The sequence below is a fragment of the Python bivittatus genome, unplaced genomic scaffold, assembly GCF_059951505.1.
Source record: "Python bivittatus isolate LINGU-HERP-01145 unplaced genomic scaffold, Pbiv_v1 ctg000030_np1212, whole genome shotgun sequence".
Lineage (NCBI taxonomy): Eukaryota > Metazoa > Chordata > Lepidosauria > Squamata > Pythonidae > Python > Python bivittatus.
The window spans coordinates 2,696,962-2,722,075 of NW_028277031.1; the positions used below are offsets into that span (position 1 = coordinate 2,696,962).

A 25,114-nucleotide genomic window follows, 5' to 3' on the forward strand; every position below is an offset into this window, starting at 1 on the left:
AGGGATAGTTTCCCCCCCCCCAAAATATTATTTTTTTGGTGAAAGTGCTTTTGAATAAATCGGAATTAAAATAGACAAAAGAACTGGACCTTTGTGGGAATGTTTTTTGTTTACTATTAAAGAGGGCAGACAATTGGTGAATTTTACAAAACAAAAGATAAAGGTAATATGAAACAGACTGTGATGCTGACTGTAACTACAGAGTGCCATTTGAGATGAAAGTATTAAGGACACAGGGAAGACAAAACAGGAAAAAAGGGAAAGCTTGCCCTTTTCCCTTGCAATTGAGACACTTTCACTTTTGGATTACAATATTACAATGGCAACCACCAGAAAAGCAGCAAACATAGCAGAGGGGAGGAGAGGATCACTAGAGCAACCTGCAGAAAGAAACCTGCAGAAAATGTTTGAGGAATCGGGCAAATGATGCTGGCTGAATCACTTGATACTAAGTTGACTAAATCACTGGATAATAAATTGACAGCTTTTGAAAAAAAGATGGATCAAAAACTTGTAAAGATGAAAGAGGAGATGAAAGAAGTCAAGAAGATGGAAAGCTCTGTAAAACAAGTGTCTGGAGATGTAAAACAAATTAATGACAAAGTGAAAATTCTGGAGAGTAAGACAGAAGTTATGGACAGAGAGCTGTAAAGAGAATTAGATAATTTGGCACTACTGGAACTGAGAGGGAAGGAATTTTGTTTAAAATTCAGAGCAACTCCAGAGGATTTTGGTCAAGATATTAGAGAAAAGATTATTAAAGCTTTAGCAAATTTTTGGATCGGGATGAGAATACAGAGGCAGAAATTAGATACATAGAATAAATACAAGATTTGCGAGAATAAAAAATGTTCCAAGGGATGTCTTGGTGCACTTTGTCAGGAAGAAGACAAGAGACCAAGTTTTGCAGCAGCTTTTTAATACAAGACTAAAGACTGATAATACAGATTTATTTATTATCTGCTGCCCATCTCCCCCAGATGCAATTGTTCTTAAAGAAATTCCTATCAGAATCTTGTGTAACAGAAAAAAGTATTCTTTTTTATTTCAGCAGGAACTAAAGAAAGAAATGGAGTTGTTTTGTATATAAATTCCCAACTAAAACCAGAACTTGTATTGGCTGATGATCATGGTAGATTTGTTGGGGTGGAAATTAATTTGCATGGGACTAAGACTCTGATCTTGGAAACAGCTTTCTCTTATGAAAATTGGTGTTTGATGGGGGATTAGAATGGAGTGATCTCCCCACAACTGGATAGAACTTCTGAGAAAAATATTAAAAATATTAAAATTACTCAAGGTAAAATTACTCAAAACCCAAAAGTTTTCTTTGATTTGATGGACAATTTAGGGCTTGTGGACATATGGAGACAGAAAAATGGCAATTCAAGAGAGTACGCCTACTTTTCTGAAAGACATAGATCTTTTTCAAAAATAGATATGATATGGATTTCAAAGAATTTGGCTACTAAAGTTTCTAAAGTAGAGATGTTAAAAAGACTTTTTTGGATCATAATCCCGTGAGTTTGGTTTATAAAAGGAAATCCAGTTCTTTTAGGTGGAAACTAAATGAAATGTTGTTACAGAAAGAAGCAATAGTGGAGGACTGTAAAAAAAAAATTAAAATAACTTTTTGAAAAGAATTTAAACAAAGGTATTGATTTAAGAATGGTTTGGGATGCAGGTAAAGCTTTTATCAGACGTTACTTTATCCAGCATAATAGTGAACTCAAAAAAAAGAGTCAAGAGAAAACACAAACTATTTTGTGTGAGGTAAAGAGAAGATGAAGAATTAAAGAAATTTCCAGAGAAGATAAGTATTTCTCAACAAATTAAGCTTTTACAATGACAGTTATCTATGTTAACAGTAAAAGAAATGGAAATAAAAATGAACTATGTAAAGCAAAAAAAACTTTGAGTTTGCAAACAAACCAGGGAAATGGTTTGGCATATAAAGTACAAAAAGAAAAAGAAAGTTATACATGATAACTGCAATGAGATTATTGTATGCACAAAGATGGGACGATTCATCAATACCTACAATTGAGGAATGGTTGAAGATGATGGAACTCACTGAGATGGTCAAATTGACTTGTTTGATTAAAGAAAAGACAATATCTATGTTTATTGCTGACTGGAAACCCCTTATGGACTTTTTGTGGAAAATCGAAAAAATGATCTTATGATTTATGGTTTTTATGATTAGACAGGGTAGATTATAGAAAGAAGAGAGACGTGTTGTAACTTTAGAGAAAGAGGTAAATTTATAATTGTATTTCTAACTGCTGAATAGAAAATTGGAAGCCACTTCTTTGTATCTTTTTTCTTTCTTTTCTATTTTTCTTTAACTTTTTTTTCCTTTCTTGCACTTTTAGCACTCTCTTTGATTTCTTTTTTTCTTTCTCACTTTATATTAGTTTTCATCTTCCTTTTTAAAACCTTTAATACAATTATAAAAGAGAACACTGTAGTTCATCATGTTCCTCTTTCAAGCCTGTTTCATGTAATCTGTTATCACCTGACTCTGTGGGCTCAATGATCTGCAGGGTTATCTTTCAGGGTCAGGACTGCCATCCCATCTGCCAGCTGCTCTGAGATTGCTATGGGTGACTGGTGGCTGCCCTGCCTGCTGCCACTAGGGATTCACTAAAATTCTGCCTTTCTAGTGAGGCAAGGAAACTGTCCACCTGGCAAGAGATCCTGATGAGCTGTGCAGCCAGAAAGGTGGATGGTACAGGTAGGAGAGGGAGTTCCTGCAGTAGCAGCCAGGCCTCACTGATCAGCAGTCTGGACCTGAAGGCTTACGTGAGGCAATCAGGTGACAACAGTTCTCCTGACGCAGTGTGGTCTCCTAGGCCCCCCAGATGCTGATTCCCAGCAGTGCCAGCTAGCATGGCCAATAAAGAGGGAGGCTGGTAGCTGCAACTTAGTAGCATCTAGAGAACCCCGGGCTGCCCTCCCCAGGTATGGTTTCCTGCACCAGAACCACCGAGGGCTTACGAAAACCAAGCCATCTGGCTTGGCTTTACTCCACACATACCTATTGCCATGCAGGTGGCAGAAATAGTTTAAGACACCACAGGCATCTGCGGGGATGGGATGGGGTGGCTGGGTGTCAAGATGGCAGCTTTGAGCATATGGCTGGACCTGCTGTCTTGACTTTTTGACCTCCAGGCACTACTGTAAGACACTGGTGATAAAATGACTATGACCAAGAGGAGTGGGGGTGGGGGTAGAAGGAATATTGGCATGGGCTGCCCCCAAAGAATCAAGCAAACTCTTCTTTTCCCAGCCCATTACATTTCCAGGCAAGAAAAGAGGACCTCAGTTTCTCGGGAGCTCATCTGCTGCTTGTTGCAATAAAATATGACCGAATCAGGCAAAAACCAGAAGGTACTTCACCTCATAGACAGGAATGGTGCTCTTGACCTTTTTCGCTTTCAGATCCCACACGGTGCAAATCTTATCACGGCCAGAACTGCAATCAAATACAGGATGTGTTCACCCAGCATGTAAACTCAGTGCCACAGCTGTCTGCACGTAACACATTCTATCCAAGTAAGAAACCATATTAGGGTTTATATCATGAGCTGATACACACAATTCTCAGACAAGCACTGGCTTCCCGCAAGATGCTGCACCGTGAGTAATCCATGAGTCCATGAGTTTTGCAAAATCAGCCACAAGTTCATTACCAAACACGGGCAAATAAGAAATTGGGCGCAGTTATAAATACAAGAGCAAAATAGTTTCTATGCTTCGCTTTGGAAGTCTCACTGGGAGTGTGGTACTGTCACAATGCCCATATTACAGGTGAAAAAACTGAGACATGGGGGGACCGATCGGCCAACTTACGGCGCTGCCTAAACATAAACCTGGATCAAAATCTTGCATGTGTACTATCCCTGTAGAAGTATGTAATGGTAAACACTTTCATTCTTCCATTTTATTTTCTTTTATTCCATTTAATTCCATTTCTTTAGCTGTACATTTGCTTTCACTTGATTTTAGCAGAGGCTGCATCTCACCTCCACGATGGCCTTTCCTAAGCAAATGATGTGAAATTCGTATCATTTCATTGTTTCTGTATGACAGCATACTACCCAGACCCCGACTGTAAAATGGGAACAATCAGTCAAGAAGCAATGTTACAAGGCCATAAGCTACTGGAAAAGTGAGAAGCTTTTCATATTCAGGGCTGCATAAAGGACGAAAAAGAGCCAAACCTGTCCCTTTCAGGGTGCAAGGCAGCCTTCCGGGATTCTCACCTGATGAGGGTCTCGTTGTCTGGGCAGAATGAAAGAGAGGTGACTAAGCTGTAGTGGTTGTCCAGCTGGCTCACACACTGGCTGGACTTCAGGTCCCAAAGCCGGATGCTATTGTCCATAGAGGAGGAGAACAGCTGAGGCTGAGAGATGTCCGGGTGGAACTTGACAAGGCTGGCGAAGAGACAAAGCAGAAGAGTTTTCTTTCAAGAATGGCAGACACAACTCTTTCTGCTAGTCATCTGCACAAGGGCTACAATGGCCTGCCACGCAGAAAAGAGCCAGTCTGCTGTAGTGGTTAAGGGGCTGGATTAGACACCAGGAGACTGTGAGCTCTAGTTCCCCTTAGGCACGGGAGCTAGATGGGTGACTTTGGGCCACGCCCAACCCACTTGCAGGGTTGTTGTTGTGGAGAAAGCAGGAGGAGGGAGGGAGGAGGAAGCATTATGTACATCAACTTGACCTGTAAAAACTGAAGGCAGAATATGAATCTAATAAATAAATAAATGGAAAAACAGACAGATTCAGCTATGCATCCCATCCAGGACCTTCTATCTCATACTATGGCTGCTCTCATGGGACTGGCTGAGGTGGAGCAAGAGAAGGCTACTCTGTGGGCAGAGCAAGAAGGTCTTCACTTTGGAGTGAGTAAGACATGAAGCTAAGATGAACTGTCTCCGCTCACTCATTCTAGTTCACTTAGAGCAGTGTTGTCCAAACTTGGCCACTTAGGATGAGTGGACTTCAACTCCCAGAATTCCCCAGCCAGCCATGCTGGCTGGGGAATTCTGGGAGTTGAAGCCCACTCATCTTAAAGTGGCCAAGCTTGGACAACACTGACTTAGAGGTAACCAAAATTTACCTCTTTGCTTTCTTCTCTGCTTCCTCAAAACATACCTGTTAAGTTCCCAGAAGAGAAGGAACCTGATTTCCTGCATGTGTAACCCTACAAAGCACCCAGAGCAATGACAGCGTCACCCTGCATCCCAGAATGGCAGAGAGAGAAAGGCTTTTACGCTCACTCCTGGAATGATTCTGACGCAGGAGGAGAAAGGTTTGCGTCTGTGAAAATGAACATAAGGCAAGCAAGGGTGTCTATGTTTGCGAGTGACAGAAAACGGGAGTGGCCCACCTTGCTGAGGCAGCTCTCACCCCAGCCCCAGCCCCTCTTATATTGCCTCCTCAATAATTGCCAACTTCCACAAGACTCCTCATCTTGTTGCAGCCCTTCTGGAGGCAGAACATCAAAGCAATTGAAGGCTATATTTGTTTATGGAAATGTGCGCTCTGCTACAGTAAACAGAAGCAAATGCATTTGTAAAATAATTAGAACAGGCCCACGAGGGTGGTATTACATTTACTGCAAGCAACTAATACAGATGACGCAAAAGGGAAAAAAAAAAAGAATTTGCCACCCATTTGTAAAGAGTTCCAAGTTCCCCAGGCTAAACTTCCCCATTACATAGAGTGAGTTAAAAGGCTGCTTCCTTACTGGACAACCCCGGAAGAGCCTTTCAGGTTGTGTGTGCAGTACTGCCGGAAAATGTCCCAGATCTTGATGGTGCTATCACAGCCACCTGGAAGGAGAAAGGAAAGGAGAAGTAGCAGAAGTCAGACAAGCACTGAATGGCCCGAGCCGGCACGTGAGTTTTAGCGGCAAAGAAAGCAAACACTCAGGGGCCATGCTTCTTTATTCCCCCAGAGAGTATCCCTGCCAGAAAGGCAAGGGGCTTGCTCTGATTCCAGCCATCTGAGAGATTCCTTGCCCAGCGGTCAGGCCATACCTGTGGCTAATAAAGTGGAAGACGGGTCAAAGGTCATGCTGGCCACAGGGGCTCGATGCACAGCCTTCCATGTGCGCGTGCACTTATTTCCTAGCCAGTCCCATTGCTTCAGCAGTAGCGCTTGGCTTCCTGTTACTAAGATCTAATGCAAGATGAGGAAAAAGAAACCAGAAAAATACACTTTCATCTCTCAAACGAATTTTGAAATTAGTTCCAGCTTTGTTAATACAAGTACTGCTTAATTTCTCTTGATTTTTTTCCTAGCTACAAACTAAAGCAGTTGTCTAAATATAGAAATGTTTTCAAATGACAGCTAGATTTTATATTTTTAAACATGGGAAGAGAGGCAAGTACATCAGAGGAAGGAAGCATGCAAGCTGCTATCCCCTGGCATATATAGAATGTAAAATGGTCCCGGTGCTGTTGTAGGAATATCGCTTGTGAGGCAAGCCGGCTTTGCACAGTTCCCATTAGTAATACTGGACAAGCTTCTTGCCCTGGTGCTAGAAGGATCCCCTACAATGCTGTGATCACCTACTTCATCATCATTGCTGAGGGCAAATACTGTAATCTCTGTTTCATCATCCTGTAACAAACAGAAGAAGAACAACCATCAGATGACTTGTTTTAACCACTGTTTTTATTAAATAGTAACTGGGTTTTCAAATATTATGATCATAATCGCGATATTGTAATATTAATAATAATTGATAAATAAATAATAACTGACAATTTATCATTACAAATTATTATTTTATTTGGCTTGTTTTATACTTATATTTGGCTGCTAGCTACAGTGAGTGCCTTTTCTAGCAGAACATATAAATGCAATTACTTTCAATAATTATATAGCATAGATTACTCTATTCTGTATGCTTCTTAAGCCATTATTCCTCAACACCATCTCCTTTTCCCCTTTTTGATGATCCCACTCCAGTATTGCATTTGTTTAACTGGACTGCTCAACAGTTTTAATTCCACCTTAGTAATATAACTCATATTCATATACTCAGTAATTATGACTTCCAATACTGTATTATTTCCATAATGTAAATAGAAAGGTGAAGCTTTAAAAAAAAGATACTTCCATGAAGTGACCTCCTGAATTCATAACAAAAGAAAGATTTGAATTGGAGGTTCAACTGCATTTTTAGTATCTATGCAATACACATATTCACTGGATAGATTTTTTTTAGAAGGTATGCCTTATTACCTGTTCAATACTGTGTATGACATCTCCTGTTGCAATGTCCACTATATTGACCTTGCTTCCACAAGCACAAAACATATAATCCCCAGCTTGGGTAATCTAAGCCAGAAACAAAGAGCATAGTAGGTCTTTCAGCAAATTGTGGCCATATGTAATAAATACAAACAGTACTAAAGGTAAATTGGAGTTGACTGTTACCTGAATCGGTCCACCTGTGTAGAAAGACTCAATTCTCCTGAACACGGCATAACTGAAAGGGCACCAGAGACACACCAGCAATTAGAGAAAGTGAGCAGATTTACTGTAGATCAATCATGTTAACAACTGGAGCACAGTTATACAGAAGCAGAAATCCAGTAACGCAGTCGTGGAAGGTCTATTCCTTTAACCCGAGCTACCTGATCTGCAAAGCTTAAATGCAAAGAGTGGTACCACCCACATACAGTGTCAAGGCAAGCCACCCTGGATGCTGCACCCCCCTTCCCCATGGGTGACCTTAGCTGATCGGTGGGACACGTGGGATGGCCTCTGGCTTTACCATCCGTTTCTGAGAAATGGCTGAAAATCACAAGATTGCAGCAACATTCAGCTGCGTTATGGTGAAGCAGTGAAGCCAAGAGGGTGGAAAATCCCTGCTATTTTTGAAGTTCATGGCTTCCCTTTTTCTACCAGCAAAACGGCTGAAATGTGTTAAGTTCCTGCTGCCAATGGCAACAAGAACGTAAATGTATCACTGCCATGGAGTGGTGGTGTGCGGTGATTTATGCTGGTGTGCATGAGAGAAAGAGAAGTGGCAATCCTCAAGGAATATTGGAAGATCCTTAACCAGGAAAAAAGATCCACATATTAAAGAGGTTTGCCCCGACTTCTTCCAGGACGCTCTGCCTTCCTCCTGCTCTACCCTGCGGCCATGGGATCGCCCAGAGATCTCCCATCCAAGCACTAAGCTGGCCTGACTCTGCTTAGCCGCCTGAGGTCAGCCAAGGCGGGCCAGGCGCCGTCACTTAGTCCTGGCTCCGCCACTCCTTCGACCTGGGGAGCTCCGTGTCTTCGCTGGCTCTCTCGCAAGCCGGCTCCGGAGGGAACAGCCCTCTGCGTATGCTCAGAAACACGCCCCAACTCAGCACAACGTGCCCCCAAGGCGAGAGCGCGCAGCCCGCCAACGGCCCCCAAACCGCAACGCGGTCGCTATGGCGACGGCGCACACTTTCCTCTCCCACCCATCGGCAACAGTCGCGGCTCCCGTGGCACCCCCTCCCCCCCATGGCGGCTCCCCTTCCTCACTTGCTTTTCAAGCTGCCCGAAGAGCTCGACGCCGCCATCTTCGGTCCTCGGCTCGGCTCCTTCCCCGGTTCCAGCCCCCTCTCTTTGGCCGCCCGGACAATCCACACGTGCTTCCGGGAAAGGACGGTTTACTTCCGGCGCGTCGCCGTGGCGCAAGCAAGCATAGACGGACGAAAACGTGGAGAGGCGCGAGCCAATGCTCGAGGGAGCAGCTTCCGGGTCCCTTCCGCAAGTGCCCCTCGGTTCTCAAGGTAGAGGCGGCACAACGGCGCAACAACGAAGAGGAGCCCCGTCTGACACACAAAGCGCAGACTCCCCCAATCTGGCGCCCCTACCCAACACACCTGGAAGGACTTGGTCCAACCGGTAGCAGGAGATAAAGCAGTTTTTCATTTCAGAGGGTCAACTCCTGACAGACCCAAGACACTTCCATGTTCGCTTTTCTTGCTGATACAGAGACCTGACTCGCTCTGACCTTTTCCCAGGGTCTGACTTGCCAGGCTGGCCTTCCACCATGGGGTTTTTGGGAGGTCTCCCATCCAAGGTCTAACCAGGATCCATCCTGATTAACTTTGCAAGCTCAACTAAGATTGGGCAGGTGCTGCTTCTATCGAGCTGGCCACACAGGTGTCCTTCAGGGTGCCGGTGACTCCACACGCAAACACACATTTGTGCCAATTTTGGGGGGGAGAGAGCATATGTCTTCTGCTACTGCCTTCCTCCAGGAAGCTTCCCAGTCACATCAAAACTTTTCTTCCAGAAAACCTCACAGCAGAAATAGTCTGGCCTATCCACCCTTGTAATTGGAAATGAACGGAAATGGGAGTTTTGGATCAGGTTGTGTTTGTTACTGATGCTACAGTTTTTAACCTTGTTTACAGAAGTTGGTTATGACAGCTGCTTGATATGAATTAGGATATCACGTAAGCTCAGGAACTAGGTAAATGAATAATTCACCAACAAAACAGATATACACATCACAAAAATGTTTATTTTAGACTTCACAACTTAAAACTTTACAGATTTTACTCCCCTCACAACTACATTTGCATTCTTCTCGTTGAAAGGTTATGGTTAATTTAAAAAGCATCCATATTCCTCTGCCAATTGATCAATATATAGCTTGGAACATCTAAATGCTGAGTCTTCAACAGCTGTGGGGAGAGAACACACCTTCCCACAGAGTGCAGGATGTTACATGTGGAACGTTACAGTCTTGCAGCATATAAGTCTTCAAAATGTACCTTTCTCTACAGAATCTGTTGAGAAAAAACAGGTGTTAGTATTTTGAATTTTAATTTTGAACCTTATTTCAACCATGTTGTGCTTTCACAGGAGATATAGGAGCCTGGGTTTTATCACCTAAGGACCATACTTAAGGCAATAAGCTTAATGCTCCCTCTTGCTATGGGCACAGTTATCTCATCCAAGGCCATGAAGGAAGCCAAAGACTATTTTCAGACAGTGCCCTAAATCCCCAGAACTCACAGCATCACAATGCAAAGTAACCTCTTTCAGCAGCTGAAAAGTTTCTAACACAAGAAACTACCAAAATCCCAAGTCCGGCCTCAGGAGAACTTCAAACCAAAGGTTATCTCCTGAACAAATCAAGATATAGGCAGAGAAAACCCTACAATGGAAACTTCTGCATAAGCAGAAGAAACCCTACAGTGTCCAACACCTGCTAGCCAACCACCAGTGAAGTGGTGCAACTGGGACATGGAGTGAATTTGATATAATACCAAACATGGTGGTATCCTTCAGCTCATTATCCACAGCAACCACAACTATTAATCATGATGTAGGCTTGCCACTTACTCTGTATTTCATAGATCAGTCTGTTATTTAAAATTAAAGGAGTGCTCCTTTTCAAGTTACCAAGAAAAGCAGTTCTTTATAGGGATAAGGGGTAATATAGCCCATAAATTTTAACTGCACTTGCCATCTGTATATGTTGCATACATCTCTGCCGTCAGCATGCGAGGAACCCATCTTGCACAAACCTTCCGATACTGAAGAACATCAATAATATGACCCACACGTTCCTGTGAAATGCCAAGCTTGACAGCAATTTCCCTTTGAGTGATCTGCTGATTGTCCTTAATCAGTTCATCAACTTTTTTCACATGAAACTGGTCAGTTGCTGTCACAGGTCTTCCACTGCGTTCTTGATCACATAAATCAGCTCTTCCTGGTTTACCATCTTTACATTTTTTGGCCCAGCGACGCACAGTACTCACATCAACACAGTCATCACCATAAACAACCTGCATTTGGCGGTGAATTTCAATTGGAGGAACTCCTTCAGCAGTCAAAAATTCAATCACGGCCCGTTGCTTAAAGCGCACTGATGAGTACTCAGTGAAGGCTTCCATTTCACAAACAACAGCCACACCACCTTTTCTCACAGCAACTTCCCACCAACTGAGGCGAAAGGACAGATGCTAAAGAACACATCAGAGCTTCTAAGGCATCAGTACTGCCAGCTGTTGGTGACTTGGAATACAGGAGGCATTACTTTTCATTCAGCCTTCAGGGTACTCAACACAGTAACATCCATCAGCAACCACAGCTGTTGATCATGGTGCAGGCTTGCCATTCACTCCGCATTTCATAGACCTATTACGTAAAATTAAAATGGAGTGTTCTTTTTCAAAGTACCAAGAAACACAGCTTGCTCTTTCTGCAGGTGAGGGATAACATAGCCCACACACGCTAAAGGCAGTTTTAATTGCACTTCCCACCTATGTCATTTACTGGAAGTGTTATTATCATGCAATTTTTTTTTTTTTAAGTATTGCAAAGCTGCTTTTGGAAAAAAACAACAAAATGCAACCACCAACAGCGGTACAATTAATTAGTCACGACGCGGAACGGACGAGCCCGTTAATTCTAAAAGGGCCTTTATTAAGACAGGCTACGTCTGAACGCTCCCGCGAATTGCAGGAAACACGGATTTAAAGAGGCAGCAAACAAAGGCTTTAGGCGAAGACATTTGTCACACGACCAAAGCGCTCTGAAACCCCACCCGCTCACAAATAATAAGAAAAGTCAACACCGCCCGTTACAAGATAGAGCTAAAACCGTCCGTCACCTCGACGGCGAAGAGCGACCGCATCCCTCACCTGCCCGGAAAGCACAAGAGAAGCGCGTGCGCCGTCGCTCTCTTTTATAGCCTTGGTGTTATGACCCAGGCTCGATCCCGGGCATTTTAACTCATGCTCGATCCGGCCCGCAGCAAGCCTCTCCACACCCGCGCAACCGTTTCGGGAGGGCGGGGAAACGAAGACTCGCGCACGCGCTTCGAGAGCCAAGGAATCTCGCGAGAGGAGCCGAATCTAAATACCCCTCCCGGCGCCCGCTCGGCCTTCTATTCTATCGCACGTAAGTAGCGGCCGGCAGGGCTCGCGGGCGGCATCCGCCGCCATCGGTTGCAGGGAGGCCCGGCGCTGGCTCCGGTTGTGGGGAGGGTGGCTCGGGCGGTTGTCTGCCTCCGAGGAGGAGGGGATTTGGGGGGGGTCGCCGCTTTTGAGGGAGGGGAACGGCGACGCGAATCTGCGGCCCGGTTCCCGCGCGTGCCGTGGTTGAATCCGAAACTGATGCGGCTCCGCTGCTTTGGAGTCCTGTAGATCAGGGTTCCTCAACCTCAGCCGCTTGAAGATGGGTGGACTTCAACTCCCAGAATTCCCCAGCCAGCCGTGCTGGCTGGGGAATTCTGGAAGTTGAAGTCCACCTATCTTCAAGCGGCTGAGGTTGAGGAACCCTGCTTTCAGCGAAAGCCCCGGCCCAATCTGTGGATTAGAACTTGCTTAAATTTGGCTCGCTGTCCCTCGCTCGGATTGTCTGTCATTGCTTGGTGCCGGGTGGGTCTCCCCTTCACCATCTTGTTCCAGGAGTCCTGCTGAACCATTTTGGGTCAAGGGGGTTTGCAGAAGCAAAACTTGCATGGGTTGAGCAGAGCGAGACTGACGCGTGTTACCCCACTTCCAGCATAGCCTGTCTCACTGGTCTGCTGCCTAAACTTTCCTTTCCTCTGCTTAGATACTGTGTCTGCGCGGCCTCACGTTCTCTCTTCGTATCCCTGGCTTTTTCCCACTTGCCTTCTCCCACCATTTCTGCACAGAACAAAACAGCCTTGTTTCATTGCTCACACAGACCAAAACACCTGAAATGTGTGTTCTGGTTCAGGCACAGAACCTACCTGAAGCATGTGTGAAGTGGTTCACACATCTGTGGAATCTGACATGCAGATAGTTGAAGGACTAGGCAGGATGGCTTCTGATATACAGTACTTGCAAAGGAGATGAGGGACCTAATGGTTTTGACACTGGTTCCAGTTTTCTTTTCATACTTTTCAAGAAGTATGGTTTGAGGTAGAGAAATTGCTTTATTTTTGTTCTTAGCTTTTTTTTAGGGTCAATGCATTCAGGGTGGAAACGTGATTTTGAACATGGCTCCATTTCCAGACTGGAAACGGATTTTTTCCCACTCCTGTATTTCTGCTTGGTCACTTGTTGTGCTCTGGACCATCCTCGTATGCACATCCTGAAACAATTCAACATTTGACTGTTGCAAATGTCAACATTTTTTTTTTCCAGCAAATGGCGGATGACGCCGGTGCTGCGGCGGGAGGGGCAGGAGCAGGAGGACCAGCTGCCAGGGGGGGCTTCCGAGGAGGCTTTGGCAGTGGAGGCCGGGGCCGCGGACGTGGTCGTGGACGTGGTCGTGGACGTGGTCGTGGGGCTCGAGGCAAAGCTGAGGACAAAGAAGTAAGCAGAATTAGTCTTCTTTTTTGAGTCTTTAAATTTTGATAAGCGTGGTAAAGTGTCCTGTAATTTCACTGAAGCAAATGGAAATTGTTTTTCTAGATGTATTTCTAGGCATGCCATCTTCTGACTGGTAATAAATAAAGGAGTTTAGGAATGATGTTTTCATTTTTTTTAGGATGAATAAATCAAGGCTCAGAATACTTAAGGCCTTTATGTTGTATGCACTTTTGGTCTTCTATTTCAATCCAGACCAGAGCTCAATAGACCCCGCTATAGTTAGAGAGCCCTTCATATGTTAATAGGTTTTTCTCTGTTTATGGTATTGTGGAAATCAAAGGTTCTGGTCTGTTCCTACAGAACAGTAGCACAGTAGACTGGACTTTGCTGCCCGAGATCAGGTGGAACATATAACCGTTGCCTGTCTCCTGCATAAAAAACAAAACTTGCAAATAGTAAGGAAGGTGATGGGTCATTAAAATGCACACACTCCTCCAAGTGCCTTGTACTATCTTTTTAAAATTGTAACTAGGCTTCCGCTGGTTGGCCTTTATATGTAAAACATATTGTTGCTCAAGAAAGTTTGGATTCTTTAATAGCCTTATTTCTATTTTTGCAGTGGATGCCTGTCACCAAACTTGGCCGACTGGTGAAGGACATGAAAATCAAATCTCTGGAAGAGATTTATCTTTTCTCTCTTCCAATCAAGGTATTAATCTTACAAACTTGGAAAACTCATTGCTTTCTCTCAGATTTCTAAGATGATAACATAGATAGCTGCAGGGCTGGGGGCAGGGTAAGCACATGTGTGCACCCATGTGTTAGTCACCCAGTAAAACCAATGAGACAGTCTAAACGTGGAAAGTTGGAAATAATTTATTCTCTTCAAGTTATTGTTACAAGGTGTATTAATAAGTTTGGGCATAGATGGCTTTAAAAGGAGCTAGAGAAAAACCATCTTAGTGAGAGCTAGTTTGGGATAGTGGTTAAAGGCACTAGATTAGAAGCTGGAAATGGAGTTCTAGTCCTACCTTAGGCATGAAAGCCATCTGGGTGACTGGGCCAGTCACTTTCAGCCCTAGGAAGAAGGTACTGGCAAGCCACTTCCAAAAATATTGCCAAGAAAATTGCACTGACTTGTTCCTGTAGTCATCAGGAGCCAGGGTTGACTCAGTGGACCAAGACAACTATGAAGAGAGAGTTGATGCTGTTGTGAAATCTTCCTGAAGTCTACAGCTGTGGTCTCAATCCAATATTGACTTTGCAGGAGTCTGAAATCATTGACTTTTTCCTGGGTTCCTCTCTGAAGGATGAGGTTTTGAAAATCATGCCAGTGCAGAAGCAAACACGTGCAGGCCAGCGCACCAGGTTCAAGGTAACCTCAGCTGCATTTTGCCTTCTAAGCTTGGGATTGCAGTTTCTATGGCAGCAGAAATTCCTGATGGGACTGCTAGCTATGCTATCCTGCTTTTTTCTCAGTACATTTACTTTGTTGTTAAGGCAGACTTCCCCAGCCTCGGACCCATTCGGTTCATTTGGAGAACATCAGGGTGGGAAAGTCAGCTCGGTTGTGCGAAGTAAAGAACGAACTTTTCCTGATACTAATTCTCTGTCAGATGCCCTTTCAGATAGATGGACATGATCCTAGAGCCCTGGTTTGTCTGGCTCCCTTTTCAAAGAATGGCTACCCTGGTTAAGTTGTGTTTAGTGCAAAGATGCAAGAAGCCTGCATTTTTATTTTAAAATCTGCTTTCTAAGGCAGAGCATTTCATTTTCCACAGGTGTGTGCCACGCTGGCTACTGTGAACGTTGACTCAGCCAAGCCTTAAATTGGTTTTTCACAGAACAATGAGGCAGAATTGCTCTTAGATACAGATATTCCTCAAGTTATAACAATAATTGGGACTGGAATTTCCATGCTAACCAATGTGGTCGTTAGGGGAAACATCATGTGGCTGCATCGCTTGGCGACAGCAATCCCAGCACTCCCTGTTGCCGTTAACTGAATCTGACCAGTCGTTAGGTGAGGACCCACCCTGATCAAGCCATTCTTGGCTTGGTCTCTCCCATCCCCGAGCCTCGGTAAAGTAAGGGACTGTCTTCTCTTGAACTCCCCCCTGCCTCTCCTTCACCCATCCCTGCCCTTTTGGCTGCCCTGCACAGTGGCTCTGGGGCTGAAGTAGATGCCCAGGGACCTCAGCAGTCTCAGCTGGCCTCCACCGCCCTGGGCCTCAACTTCAGCCCCAGCGCCGTCACTGCCAAGGAGCCTCAAGCCCTGTGCTGCCACTATCCACCACAGTGCAAAGCCCCTGCCGCCCTGCACTCTGCAGGCCCTGCCGCGTCCAGCTGACCTGAGCTGTAATCTGCAGCTGATGAGGTGCGCTCGGCCTGGCCCTGTGCAAGGCAGCGGCTGACCGTGCCAGGCTTCTTCCTGAGGCCGTTTGGCTGTTCTCTGAATAGCATGCTCCATTCTCACGATGCTTCAGAAGGCCTCAGAAGCTTTCCGAAGGCTTTCCAAAGGATCGCGAGATGGGGTATGCTATTGCGAGAGCCTGTGGGATGGTGGAGGCTTTGTGTTGCAGAGCTGTGGTGGCTGGCTGTGGTGTGGGACTTGAGGCAGCACTCCATGGTGGGGCTGGGACTGAAGTAGAGGCCCAGGGGGCAGTGGTGGCTGTCTGAGACTGCTGATGGCATGGGGCCTCTACTTCACCCGCAGTGCTGCCGCCAAGGAGTACCACAGTGCAGGGCAGCCAAAAGGGCAGAGATGGAGGGGGAGATAGGCAGGTGGGGGGAGTTGAAGCACCCGTACAGTTGTAAGTCTAGATGGGCTGCCAAGCACCTGAATTTTGATCATGTGACCGTGGGCGTGCTGTAACTTTGAATGGTTGTTGAAAGAATGGTCGTAACTTGAGGACTATCTGTGGTAAGCTGTGCTTAGTACTGCCTGTGTTTACAGAGTTATGATTTGGATTGGTCATCAAGATGGCGCGCATGTGTGTGTTTATGGCAAAGAACGTTTGCGTTTCTACTGTAGAATAATGGGTTCTTTTTTCTCCTTAGGCTTTTGTTGCCATTGGGGATTACAATGGTCATGTTGGTCTTGGGGTAAAGTGCTCTAAAGAAGTTGCCACTGCCATTCGTGGGGCCATCATCCTGGCAAAACTCTCTATCGTTCCAGTGAGGCGAGGCTATTGGGGAAACAAGATTGGCAAGCCTCATACTGTGCCGTGCAAGGTAACGTTCCTGTTCTGTGGAGCTTTGAATTGGCTTCGTTGCTTTAGTACACGAGCTTCAATTTAACTTGCCTTTTGTAGGTGACAGGCCGGTGTGGGTCCGTCCTGGTTCGCCTGATTCCTGCACCACGTGGCACAGGAATTGTGTCTGCCCCAGTTCCCAAGAAGCTACTGATGATGGCTGGAATCGACGACTGCTACACTTCGGCGAGGGGCTGCACTGCCACGTTGGGCAATTTTGGTATGTCATTGGGTACCTTGAAGTCGATGGCTATAATTTGGGAAATAGCAACCCCCATGCCACAGAATTCTTAGCTTACCAGTAATTTATTTCTGTTTATTTAATAAATTTAGCCGCCCCTCTCACTAAATGTGGCTCTGGGTGGCATACAACCAAGCAATGAAAACAAATATAACAGCCATTAAAGACAATTAAACATAAAGAAAAATCAAGAACATGGGAGAATAAGCAGCATCCTAAGCACAATGCAACCATCTTGCAGGCTCCCCATAGGACCCCCAAGGTGGTTGGAAGAACCATGTTTGCGGTTCTGGTCTGCTTTCTGGGCTATTTTCTCCTTATGCAGGGCTGTTTGTAGTGCATACATCATTCATGCTGGAAAGAAGAGTGCTGTAGTGGAACTTGGTGTCACAATTCTTAGTATTTGGGAGAAGACATAGAATAGAGGTCAGCAGCCTAAAATCCCAGAGCCTTATGCGGCTTCTAGAACAAGGGTTTTCAAAGTTTCTGCAACTGCAGAAGAGTGGGTGACATACACAGCTGCTGGGAGAGGCTGTTCCAGAGGGCACAGGCAGCAACAGAAAAGGCGCGCTTTTTTGATCCCACAAGTTAACAAATTTTAACTGAATGGACCTAGAGTACATTCACTTTGCCCAAATGTACTGGGGATGCAGAAACAATTGGAGACGAGTAGTCCAGCAAATAACCAGGCCCTCTGCCATGAAGGATTTTATAGGTGATGACCAGTACCTTGAATTGCAGCTAGAAGCTGATTGGCAGCCAATACAACTCACATAGCAATGACACACAGGAATAAAGAGAAGTGCCTGGTAACTTCTCGTATCCCTGCATTTTGAATCAGCTATAGCTTCTGGATGATCTTCAAGGGCAGCACCATGTAGACCACATTGTGGTAGTCTAATCACAAGTGACAAAGGCATGAGTGACTATATGAAGGGCTTCCCAGTGGAGGAAAGGGTGCAAGTGGCATGCAAGATGTGGAAAGGCCACAGTTCCTCCTGGCCACAGTTGTCACCTGCTCATTGAGCAGTAGCTGTGAGTCTCAGTTGCACACCAGGCCCAAATGGGGGAGTGCAACTCCATCCAAGACTACTGGTGAAAATGTCTCTGACCCAGGGAGCCCAAACAGCTATATCCACTCAGTCCTTTTCTGGATTGAGCTGATCTCTGTCCCTCCCCGAATACCCTCCAGCCACTGGGTTAGTACATTGACAGCTTCACTTGTGCAGCTTGGGGTTGAGGTGTAGAGTCGAATATCATCTGTGTACTCATAATACCAAACCCTGAGCTGATTGATGACCCCACCCAACAGTTTCACATAGATGTTAGGAGGGGGAAGAGCGACAAGCCCTGAGGCACGCCACACATGGGCTGTGGGCGCTATCTGTCCCCTCTTGTCAACACTGGAAATGACCACTGAGGAAGGAGGCAAACCCTGCAACACAGTACCTCCCACTCCCACCCCCTGCAACCAGTCCAGAGATACCATGGTTGATGGTATCAAGAGCTACTGAGAGAACAAGGAGCACAAGGAAGGATGCACTGCCTCCATCTCAGCTCCACCAGAGGTCAAGTGTGACCAATGCTGTCTCCATTGTATACACTGATCTGAAACGGGTCCAGATGATGTTTCCTCCAAGATCATCTGTAGCTGCCATCCGGCCGTCTCCACAACCTTCTCCACAAAGTGAAGATTGGAAAATGGATGATAGTCGTCCAGAACGGAGGGGTCCAGCAATGGCCTCTTGAGAAGGGGACCACCCCCTCCCTCAAAGAGGATGATACCACTGCATGGATCCTCCCTTCAGCCATCTCTCAGGCCACCTTGAAAAAACAAGAGGAACCAGGATCTAACAAATAAGTGGCTGAGCTGACAGATAGTAGCAGACATAACATTTAATGCTGGCACCTGTTACTTGAGCCGTTGAGAATAAAAGTGGCTGGCTGCTCCAGGGACTTATTAAAATAAGTAAAAATTGGCAGATCCCAACCCATAGTCATTACACACCGGTGTTGTTCTTTGGAAATGCTCAGTTCAACTCTCTCCGCTCTGCCCAGTTGCACCTGACTCCAGTGGCGCAACTGTCGTTTTCGAGAGGGAAAGCAAATGAGTTCATATTTGCACGGCAGTGAGTCCGGCTGCAGTGGTCTCTCTGTTCCTTGTCAAACTCAACAGGCTTCAATGTATGAGAGTGCATTATTTGGAAGTGCTGTGGGTCACTAAGGTGACTTCAATTTTTATTTTAGCTAAAGCCACCTTCGATGCCATCTCCAAGACCTACAGTTATTTGACCCCCGATCTCTGGAAAGAAACTGTCTTCACCAAATCTCCATATCAGGTAAGGAAAACGTGGCATGAAGATTAGGGAATACACTCCCGTGGGCTTACTTTTTGCAGAATATGCCTTTCCTTGATGGAGCTGAATGGGCCATACCTGGAGGCTCTTCTTTTATCCTAATAACCCTGTGAGATAAATTGCGTTCCCCTCCCCCCCATCCTGTGTGTGTAATTTATGCAAAAAAATCTACCTTCCCCCCTTTTCTACAGGAGTTCACTGATCATCTGGCAAAGACCCACACCACCAGAGTGTCTGTGCAAAGAACTCAGGCGGCTGCTGTGGCAACCACCTAAAAGATCCTGCATGTTACCAATAAAGTAACCAAGTTAAATTTTAAACCAGCCTAGTACGTGCTGTATTTTTTCCTTGTGATATGGGTTCCTTCTTTTGGGAGAAATGTCACTGCATTCAGGGAAAATGCACCTTGAGTGAGTAAACAATATCATTTGGATCAAGGATTATAATGCTAAAGGAAGGCTTTGGAGGTCTTGTTCAGAAGCTTGTTGTGGTTGTATTGCACTGTATTTTGTTTTGATCGCTGGCGGCAATCTGTTCACAGGAAGTTCGTAAATGATGTAATAGCAGGAATGTTTCAGGTTTTGTTCCCTGTAGCTCAGGGCAAGCCACACAGCCTGTTAACTGGTCGGCTGTTTTCTGGTAGGAAAGAAGAAAGCTAAAGTAGGATTGGCATTGGTAAAAAATCAGAGCTCCTCTCGTGAGAGGTTATCACAGGGCTACTGTATATGGAATTACTACCCAATGGCTTTCCAGCAGATTCTGAGCTGCCATTTTTGGTCCAGAGTGCTCAGTGTATTTGCATTTCCAACCAGCAGACTCTTGGTGTTCCTCCCACTTTCCCATGTGGCTTAACCTAAAGCAGCACATAATCGTATTCTAATGCCCAGTGACAGATCATTAGTTTCAAGCACTATCTGCAGTCATACACTAAAATTCAACACATATTGCAAGGAAAAGAAACTGAAAAGGCTAGATTCAACAAGCTCTTGTAGAAGATACATTCCTTACTTTTTAAAAAGGCACTAAAAAGTTTAATGGTGTAGTGGTTAAGTCTAGTAACCAGGAAGGTGTGAGTTCTAGTCCCGCCTTAGGCATGACTGGGCAGGTGACCTTGGGCCAGTCACACTCTCTTAGCCCTGGGAAGAAGGAAATGGCAAACCAGTTCTGAAAAACTTGCCAAGAGAATTGCAGGGACTAGTCCAGGCAGTCACCAGGAGTCAACACTGACTCCAAGGTATCCCCCTCCCGCAAATTCTAATAGTCTCGCTGGTACTGTGCAAACAGTAGCTTCTTGCCAAATTTAATATTGTAAGTACAGTAAAACTTTATAGGTCATGTCAAGTGTCTCTTAAACCTGGATTTGTCATTTGCACCATGATACAAATGACAAATTTAAGTGAACGGTCTTGGCTGCTTTGGATACAGTGGATTAGAGGTGAGGTACAGCCATATGCAAATAAATTCATTTTAAGTCTGTTAAATTGTAGTTAAATCCACAGCCATTGGGGATGTGCAAAATGTTCTGTGAACAGAGCACTCAGTTTCAAGTGCAGTTTCAGTTTCAAGCCCAGAGACTGAAATGCGAATGCTCCAGAGATGCTGGATGAAGGGGGGAGGGATTAGCTTGGAACTGTTTGGTGATTTGTTGTAATGATCCACTGAGTCAGCCCTACCATGCGAGAATTCAAGAACAGCAGCAGTCACTAAGAAGATGGGCAAGGTGTGCCAGTCTTAACTAGCTCTGCAAGCCCCTTCCAGATTCTGTCTTGGCTGAAAGTTGGAATGGCTAAAGTTCCAGGAAATTCTCTAGCCGATTCCAGAGCCACAATCTTTTCTTTTGCATTCAGCTCGATGAGCCTCTAACAAAAGACAGACTTCAGTTCTGCTATGCTGAAACATCTTTGCTTTATACAAAAAAATAAAGGAAATGGTAAGGTTATATATTTATTTGCTTTCCAGCTGAGATGTATTTAAGTCTTATCTTTCAGGGAATTGCACCAGTGCTGTAACTTGATTTCCCATCAACGTGCAGCTCATTCCCTTTCTTGGCTACGCCTCTGCCTTGGCTTGGGCTTTCCTTTCTGCAATCATCCGATGCTTCTGCTTCATTAAGCACCTGCGAGCAGTTCCATAAGCACCTAGTTCATCATCTAGGATAATAAAATTACGTACATTTAAACAAAAGTAACAGAACTGCTTACACTATATCTGCTAAAAAGGTTGCTGCGCAGTGACTCAGCCAAGCAAGGATCTACTTTTCTTAAAGGCCAGAGTTCTCCCTCGGATTCCTTTCTGTCTCACTAGGCTTGAACACTAACTAGAAAATGCAAAGCAACTTTACAAGAAAGGAAGCTCACTGCTGAAGGGAATACTTGGGGACATTTCTCTTTTCTATGGATTTTTTTTCTTTTTGCTCCTTAAAAAACAATCTCCCATGGATTACAATTCATTAAATATTACAGCAAGTTGAACCCAAGTACAAATTAGTTTTAAAAACATTAAAGCATGGGAAAACAACATACAGCAGCCGAAGTTCCTAGCCGTCTCCGTAGAGAGCTCAGGTCTAGAACACCAGTTCTTACAAGGTGGTCTCAGGACCCCCAGGGGTCCCCCAAACCCTTTCAGGGTGTCTGTGAAGTCAACCCATATAAACCAAAGCTCTTTGGGGTCCTCAACCATTTTTAAGAAAGTAAAGGGGTCCTCAGACCAAAATGTTTGAGAACCACTGGTCCAGAATATAGGATTTGATTTTACATAATTTAATGTAAAAATGTCATAGTGGTAGACTTACATCGGTCCCTGTAAGCTTTGGCCACTTCTTTAAACTGCTGTAGATCCTTTGCACAATTCTCATTGGCATTCACGCCTTCCCGGACTCTGCAAGCGCCTAGCCTCTCCCGCATTATTTTCACAATTTCCTGGTCAACTTGTCTATGAAAGCAAGAAAACAGGCCTGGAGACTGCTGTAACACACATACTTAATCCTCTAGATAGCCATGCAAGCTCAGAACCCCTTTACTGCTACTTAAGGCAGCTGCGTTTTTTAAGGCTTCTGCACAAACCTGGAAAAAGATGCAGCTACTTAAATGAGTTCACTCATTACAACAGCAGCATCTTTTTTGGGCTCATGCATAAATCTGAAAGAGATGGCTCTTTTAATGAACACCACTCGGGTGCTGTGCTCATGTTGAGGTCTGAAGCACTTCTGAGTCTTTTTCAAAGCAGGCAGTCTTACTATTATACATACAGTGTTCTATCTCCAAAAACGTTTGCATTCATTAGATATTATACTGAAGATTGGATCGGCTGGGTGAGTAGAACTATGTTTTCACAGCTTTCCTTTACCAAAGGAACCACTTCTCATAATCCTGCCCACTCCTTTATGACGGCAGAGGAGGCCCCTTTGAAGATGAGCTTCCCTTACTTGGCTCTTTCTACCCTTTCTTACTTGTGCCACCGCTGTATTTTATAGGTCCAGGAAGAGGCCTGATCACAGGCAATTTTAAAACCCTTCTCTTGGAGTACCTGCGGCCCTCCATACATTTCTGAGTTTGACTTGCAGCATCTCTTTAACTGCTGGCCATGCTGGTAATTGCAGTTGAGTGGCTACCTACCAGGCTACAAAAATACTTTTCAAGCAATTTAAGCACATAAGGCTATAGATAACAATGCCCTCCATCCCACCTTCCACAAAAGATCATTTGGCAAGAGACTGGAACTGGTGAAAGATACAGACATACAAATCTCTCTTCCACTGCATCTCTGCTTCATAGATGCACAGGTAGTCATCCTCTAAACATTCTGTAATGTCCGGCACACGGCGGAACACCCGGTGATAGTAATAAATCTTGTTACTTGCACGCTGGCGCTCAATCCATTCTGCAGAAAGAAAAAAAAATAAGCTCATTCAAGACTGGTGCTAGAGAGATTTTTTAAGCAGTGTAGTTAAAGATAAAGACTAAAGTGATCTCTAGCTTGTCTTAAGACAGCTTGTCTGATACATAATGTAATCACCCAAGCAAATAAATAACACAATCCTTAAGTGTTTTTACACAGAAAAAAGCCTCCCTGTACTCCGTGGCCCTTATGGGGAAGCGACTGGAATGGCAGCGAACGGCTCTCACGCGGTGGCTGAGACTGGCCCAATCGGAGTCTCTACGTGGCCGCGGGCAACCTGGCCAGCTCAGGAACTGAAACTTGCCTGCAACAGGGCAGTGCTTTCCCACAGACATCAAACCACAGGAAATTCCCCCAGACCCAGGAGTGATTTGTTTCTGTCCAACTGAGCACAAGCATCCCCCGAGTCACCGTCTCCCGAACAGCGGCTCAAAGATGCTCCTAGCTGCTGCAGAAGATGCGCCATGGCCAAGCGGAATCTGACTTGGGCCAGGGCCAGGGCCAGGGCCAGGGCCAGGGCCAGGGCCAGGGCCAGGGCCAGGGCCAGGGCCAGGGCCAGGGCCAGGGCCAGGGCCAGGGCCGGCCTCCCTCCCAGCCCCAGAGCCGGGCGGCCCAGCGGGAAGGCGCCGGAGCGCGCGCGGAACCTCGGCCCGGTCATTCCAGCCCTTGGCAATGTCAAGGTGCGCGGACTTCAGTTCCCAGAATTCTCATCAGCAGCCATGCTGGCTGCGGAATCCTGGGAGCTGAAGTCCACACGCCTGGGGACGGAACCCGGGGTCTTTCGCTCTCCACCCAGCCCACCTCGCGAGTTTGTGTGTGTGGTGTGTGTGGGTGTCACAACCCTTCCTCCGCCGCCCCGAGCTGCTGAGCGACAGGCCGAGAAGCCCCGCCCCGCCTCCCAACCTGGGGATGATGGGAGTTGTAGTCGCAAAGGCGCCGCCCCGCCGCCTCTGGAGCCCCTCCTCCTCCCCGTCCTACCTCTGTACAGCGTGACCGGTTTGTCCACCGCGTAGTAAAAGAGCTTCTCGATGAAGGGGTTCGGGCCGGAAGAGGGCGCCGGGCCGTCGAACGCCGGAGCGTCGCCCGGCGGCAAGTCATACGCGGCCCGCTCCGCGTCCTTCGCCATCGCCGCAGCCTCCGGATCACCTCACCGGTCAAAATGGCGGCGGGCGACGAGCGCGCATGCGCACGCTAGCGAAAAGGCTTTCTCTTTTCGCCGGCCATTCAGTCGCGGGGAGCTTCTGCGCGTGCGCGCCGAGACAGGCCGCTCGGCGCGCGGCCGGAGGGGCGTTCCGCGCCCGGCTTTCATTTGGAGGCTCGCAGCGCCAGCGCGGACGAGCACCGTAGGGGGCAGCAGAGAGCGGCCCTTCGCCCTCTGCTCCCAGCTGCCGCACCGCCGCATAGCCGCTGCGCTGCTCTCGCTCGCAGCTGTGCTCCCATCCGGGCATGGGATCTGCTGTCCCGCCGGAGAAGCTGTCCTGCCACGGGCAAGCTGCGGGCAAACGGTGCTGCCCCCCCGCCTTTCTCAGTTGCGCAGTGTCAGCGCGATGCGGGTTGGGGCCGGGGAAGAGGCCCGCTGCAACCGGAGCTGGCCTGTGCAGCCGGGGGGCAGAACTTGCGCCAAGCATCCCTTCGGCCTGGGCTTGCCCCCGTTCCAGAGGAGAACTGAGCCGTGTCCCAAACAGCTCAGTAGCGCTCAACCTACTGGGTTTTCTCCCGGGAGGGCGGGCCCGCCGCCCCCGAGCAGCCGGCCCTGTCCGCCCCCGGAAGCCCAGCTGTGCAGCCGCGGAGCGGGGCGGCCCAGGGAAGTGCCCTGCTCTCCTCTCCGCTGCCGGGTCGGGGCCGTCCTGCTCTTCGCAGCCCGGATCTGGCAGCTCAAAGAGTTCAGCTGCCGCCTCCCGTTAGAGCTTCTTCCCCCTTCCCGAGGCGGAGAAGAGCTGCTCTGCTTAGAAGAGCGGTTCTGGGGAGCGAGGGAAGGGGAGGGGAGGAGGGGCAGCAAAAGCCCCGCCGGTTCTGCAAAGGGGTTAAAATCCGTAAATCGTGACCTGGTGCCGAT

The 25,114-nt window shown here is 46.5% G+C and overlaps 3 protein-coding genes and 1 non-coding gene across 4 annotated transcripts in view; 1 reads left to right on the forward strand and 3 right to left on the reverse strand.

The window, feature by feature from the left end:
* Nucleotides 1-8,662, reverse strand: part of TBL3 (transducin beta like 3) — a 39,177-nt gene extending 30,515 nt beyond the window's left edge. Inside the window, exons 1-8 of the mRNA XM_088152541.1 lie at nt 8,544-8,662; nt 7,458-7,509; nt 7,263-7,358; nt 6,588-6,635; nt 6,050-6,191; nt 5,758-5,842; nt 4,269-4,439; nt 3,403-3,478 (exon numbers count right to left, since the gene is read on the reverse strand). Of these exons, the coding sequence (XP_088008667.1) occupies nt 3,403-3,478; nt 4,269-4,439; nt 5,758-5,842; nt 6,050-6,191; nt 6,588-6,635; nt 7,263-7,358; nt 7,458-7,509; nt 8,544-8,581 (708 nt within the window). The 5' untranslated portion in view covers nt 8,582-8,662. The remainder of the gene's footprint in view (nt 1-3,402; nt 3,479-4,268; nt 4,440-5,757; nt 5,843-6,049; nt 6,192-6,587; nt 6,636-7,262; nt 7,359-7,457; nt 7,510-8,543) is intronic.
* A 1,217-nt stretch (nt 8,663-9,879) lies between these two features.
* LOC112542468 (small nucleolar RNA ACA64) lies at nt 9,880-10,009 on the reverse strand. The gene has a single exon (XR_003086217.1). It is a non-coding gene; the product is annotated as a small nucleolar RNA ACA64 (small nucleolar RNA).
* A 3,132-nt stretch (nt 10,010-13,141) lies between these two features.
* Nucleotides 13,142-19,481, forward strand: RPS2 (ribosomal protein S2). The gene is made up of 7 exons (XM_007441828.4): nt 13,142-13,312; nt 13,929-14,018; nt 14,577-14,684; nt 16,370-16,543; nt 16,624-16,783; nt 19,052-19,143; nt 19,353-19,481. Exons 1-7 carry the CDS (start codon nt 13,145-13,147, stop codon nt 19,434-19,436), a joined length of 876 nt encoding a protein of 291 aa, XP_007441890.2. The 5' UTR covers nt 13,142-13,144; the 3' UTR covers nt 19,437-19,481.
* A 1,611-nt stretch (nt 19,482-21,092) lies between these two features.
* NDUFB10 (NADH:ubiquinone oxidoreductase subunit B10) lies at nt 21,093-24,232 on the reverse strand. The gene is made up of 4 exons (XM_007441827.3): nt 24,037-24,232; nt 22,902-23,040; nt 21,953-22,092; nt 21,093-21,311 (listed from the first exon to the last, which is right to left on the reverse strand). Exons 1-4 carry the CDS (start codon nt 24,182-24,184, stop codon nt 21,211-21,213), a joined length of 528 nt encoding a protein of 175 aa, XP_007441889.1. The 5' UTR covers nt 24,185-24,232; the 3' UTR covers nt 21,093-21,210.
* Between the last annotated feature and the right edge of the window lie 882 nt (nt 24,233-25,114).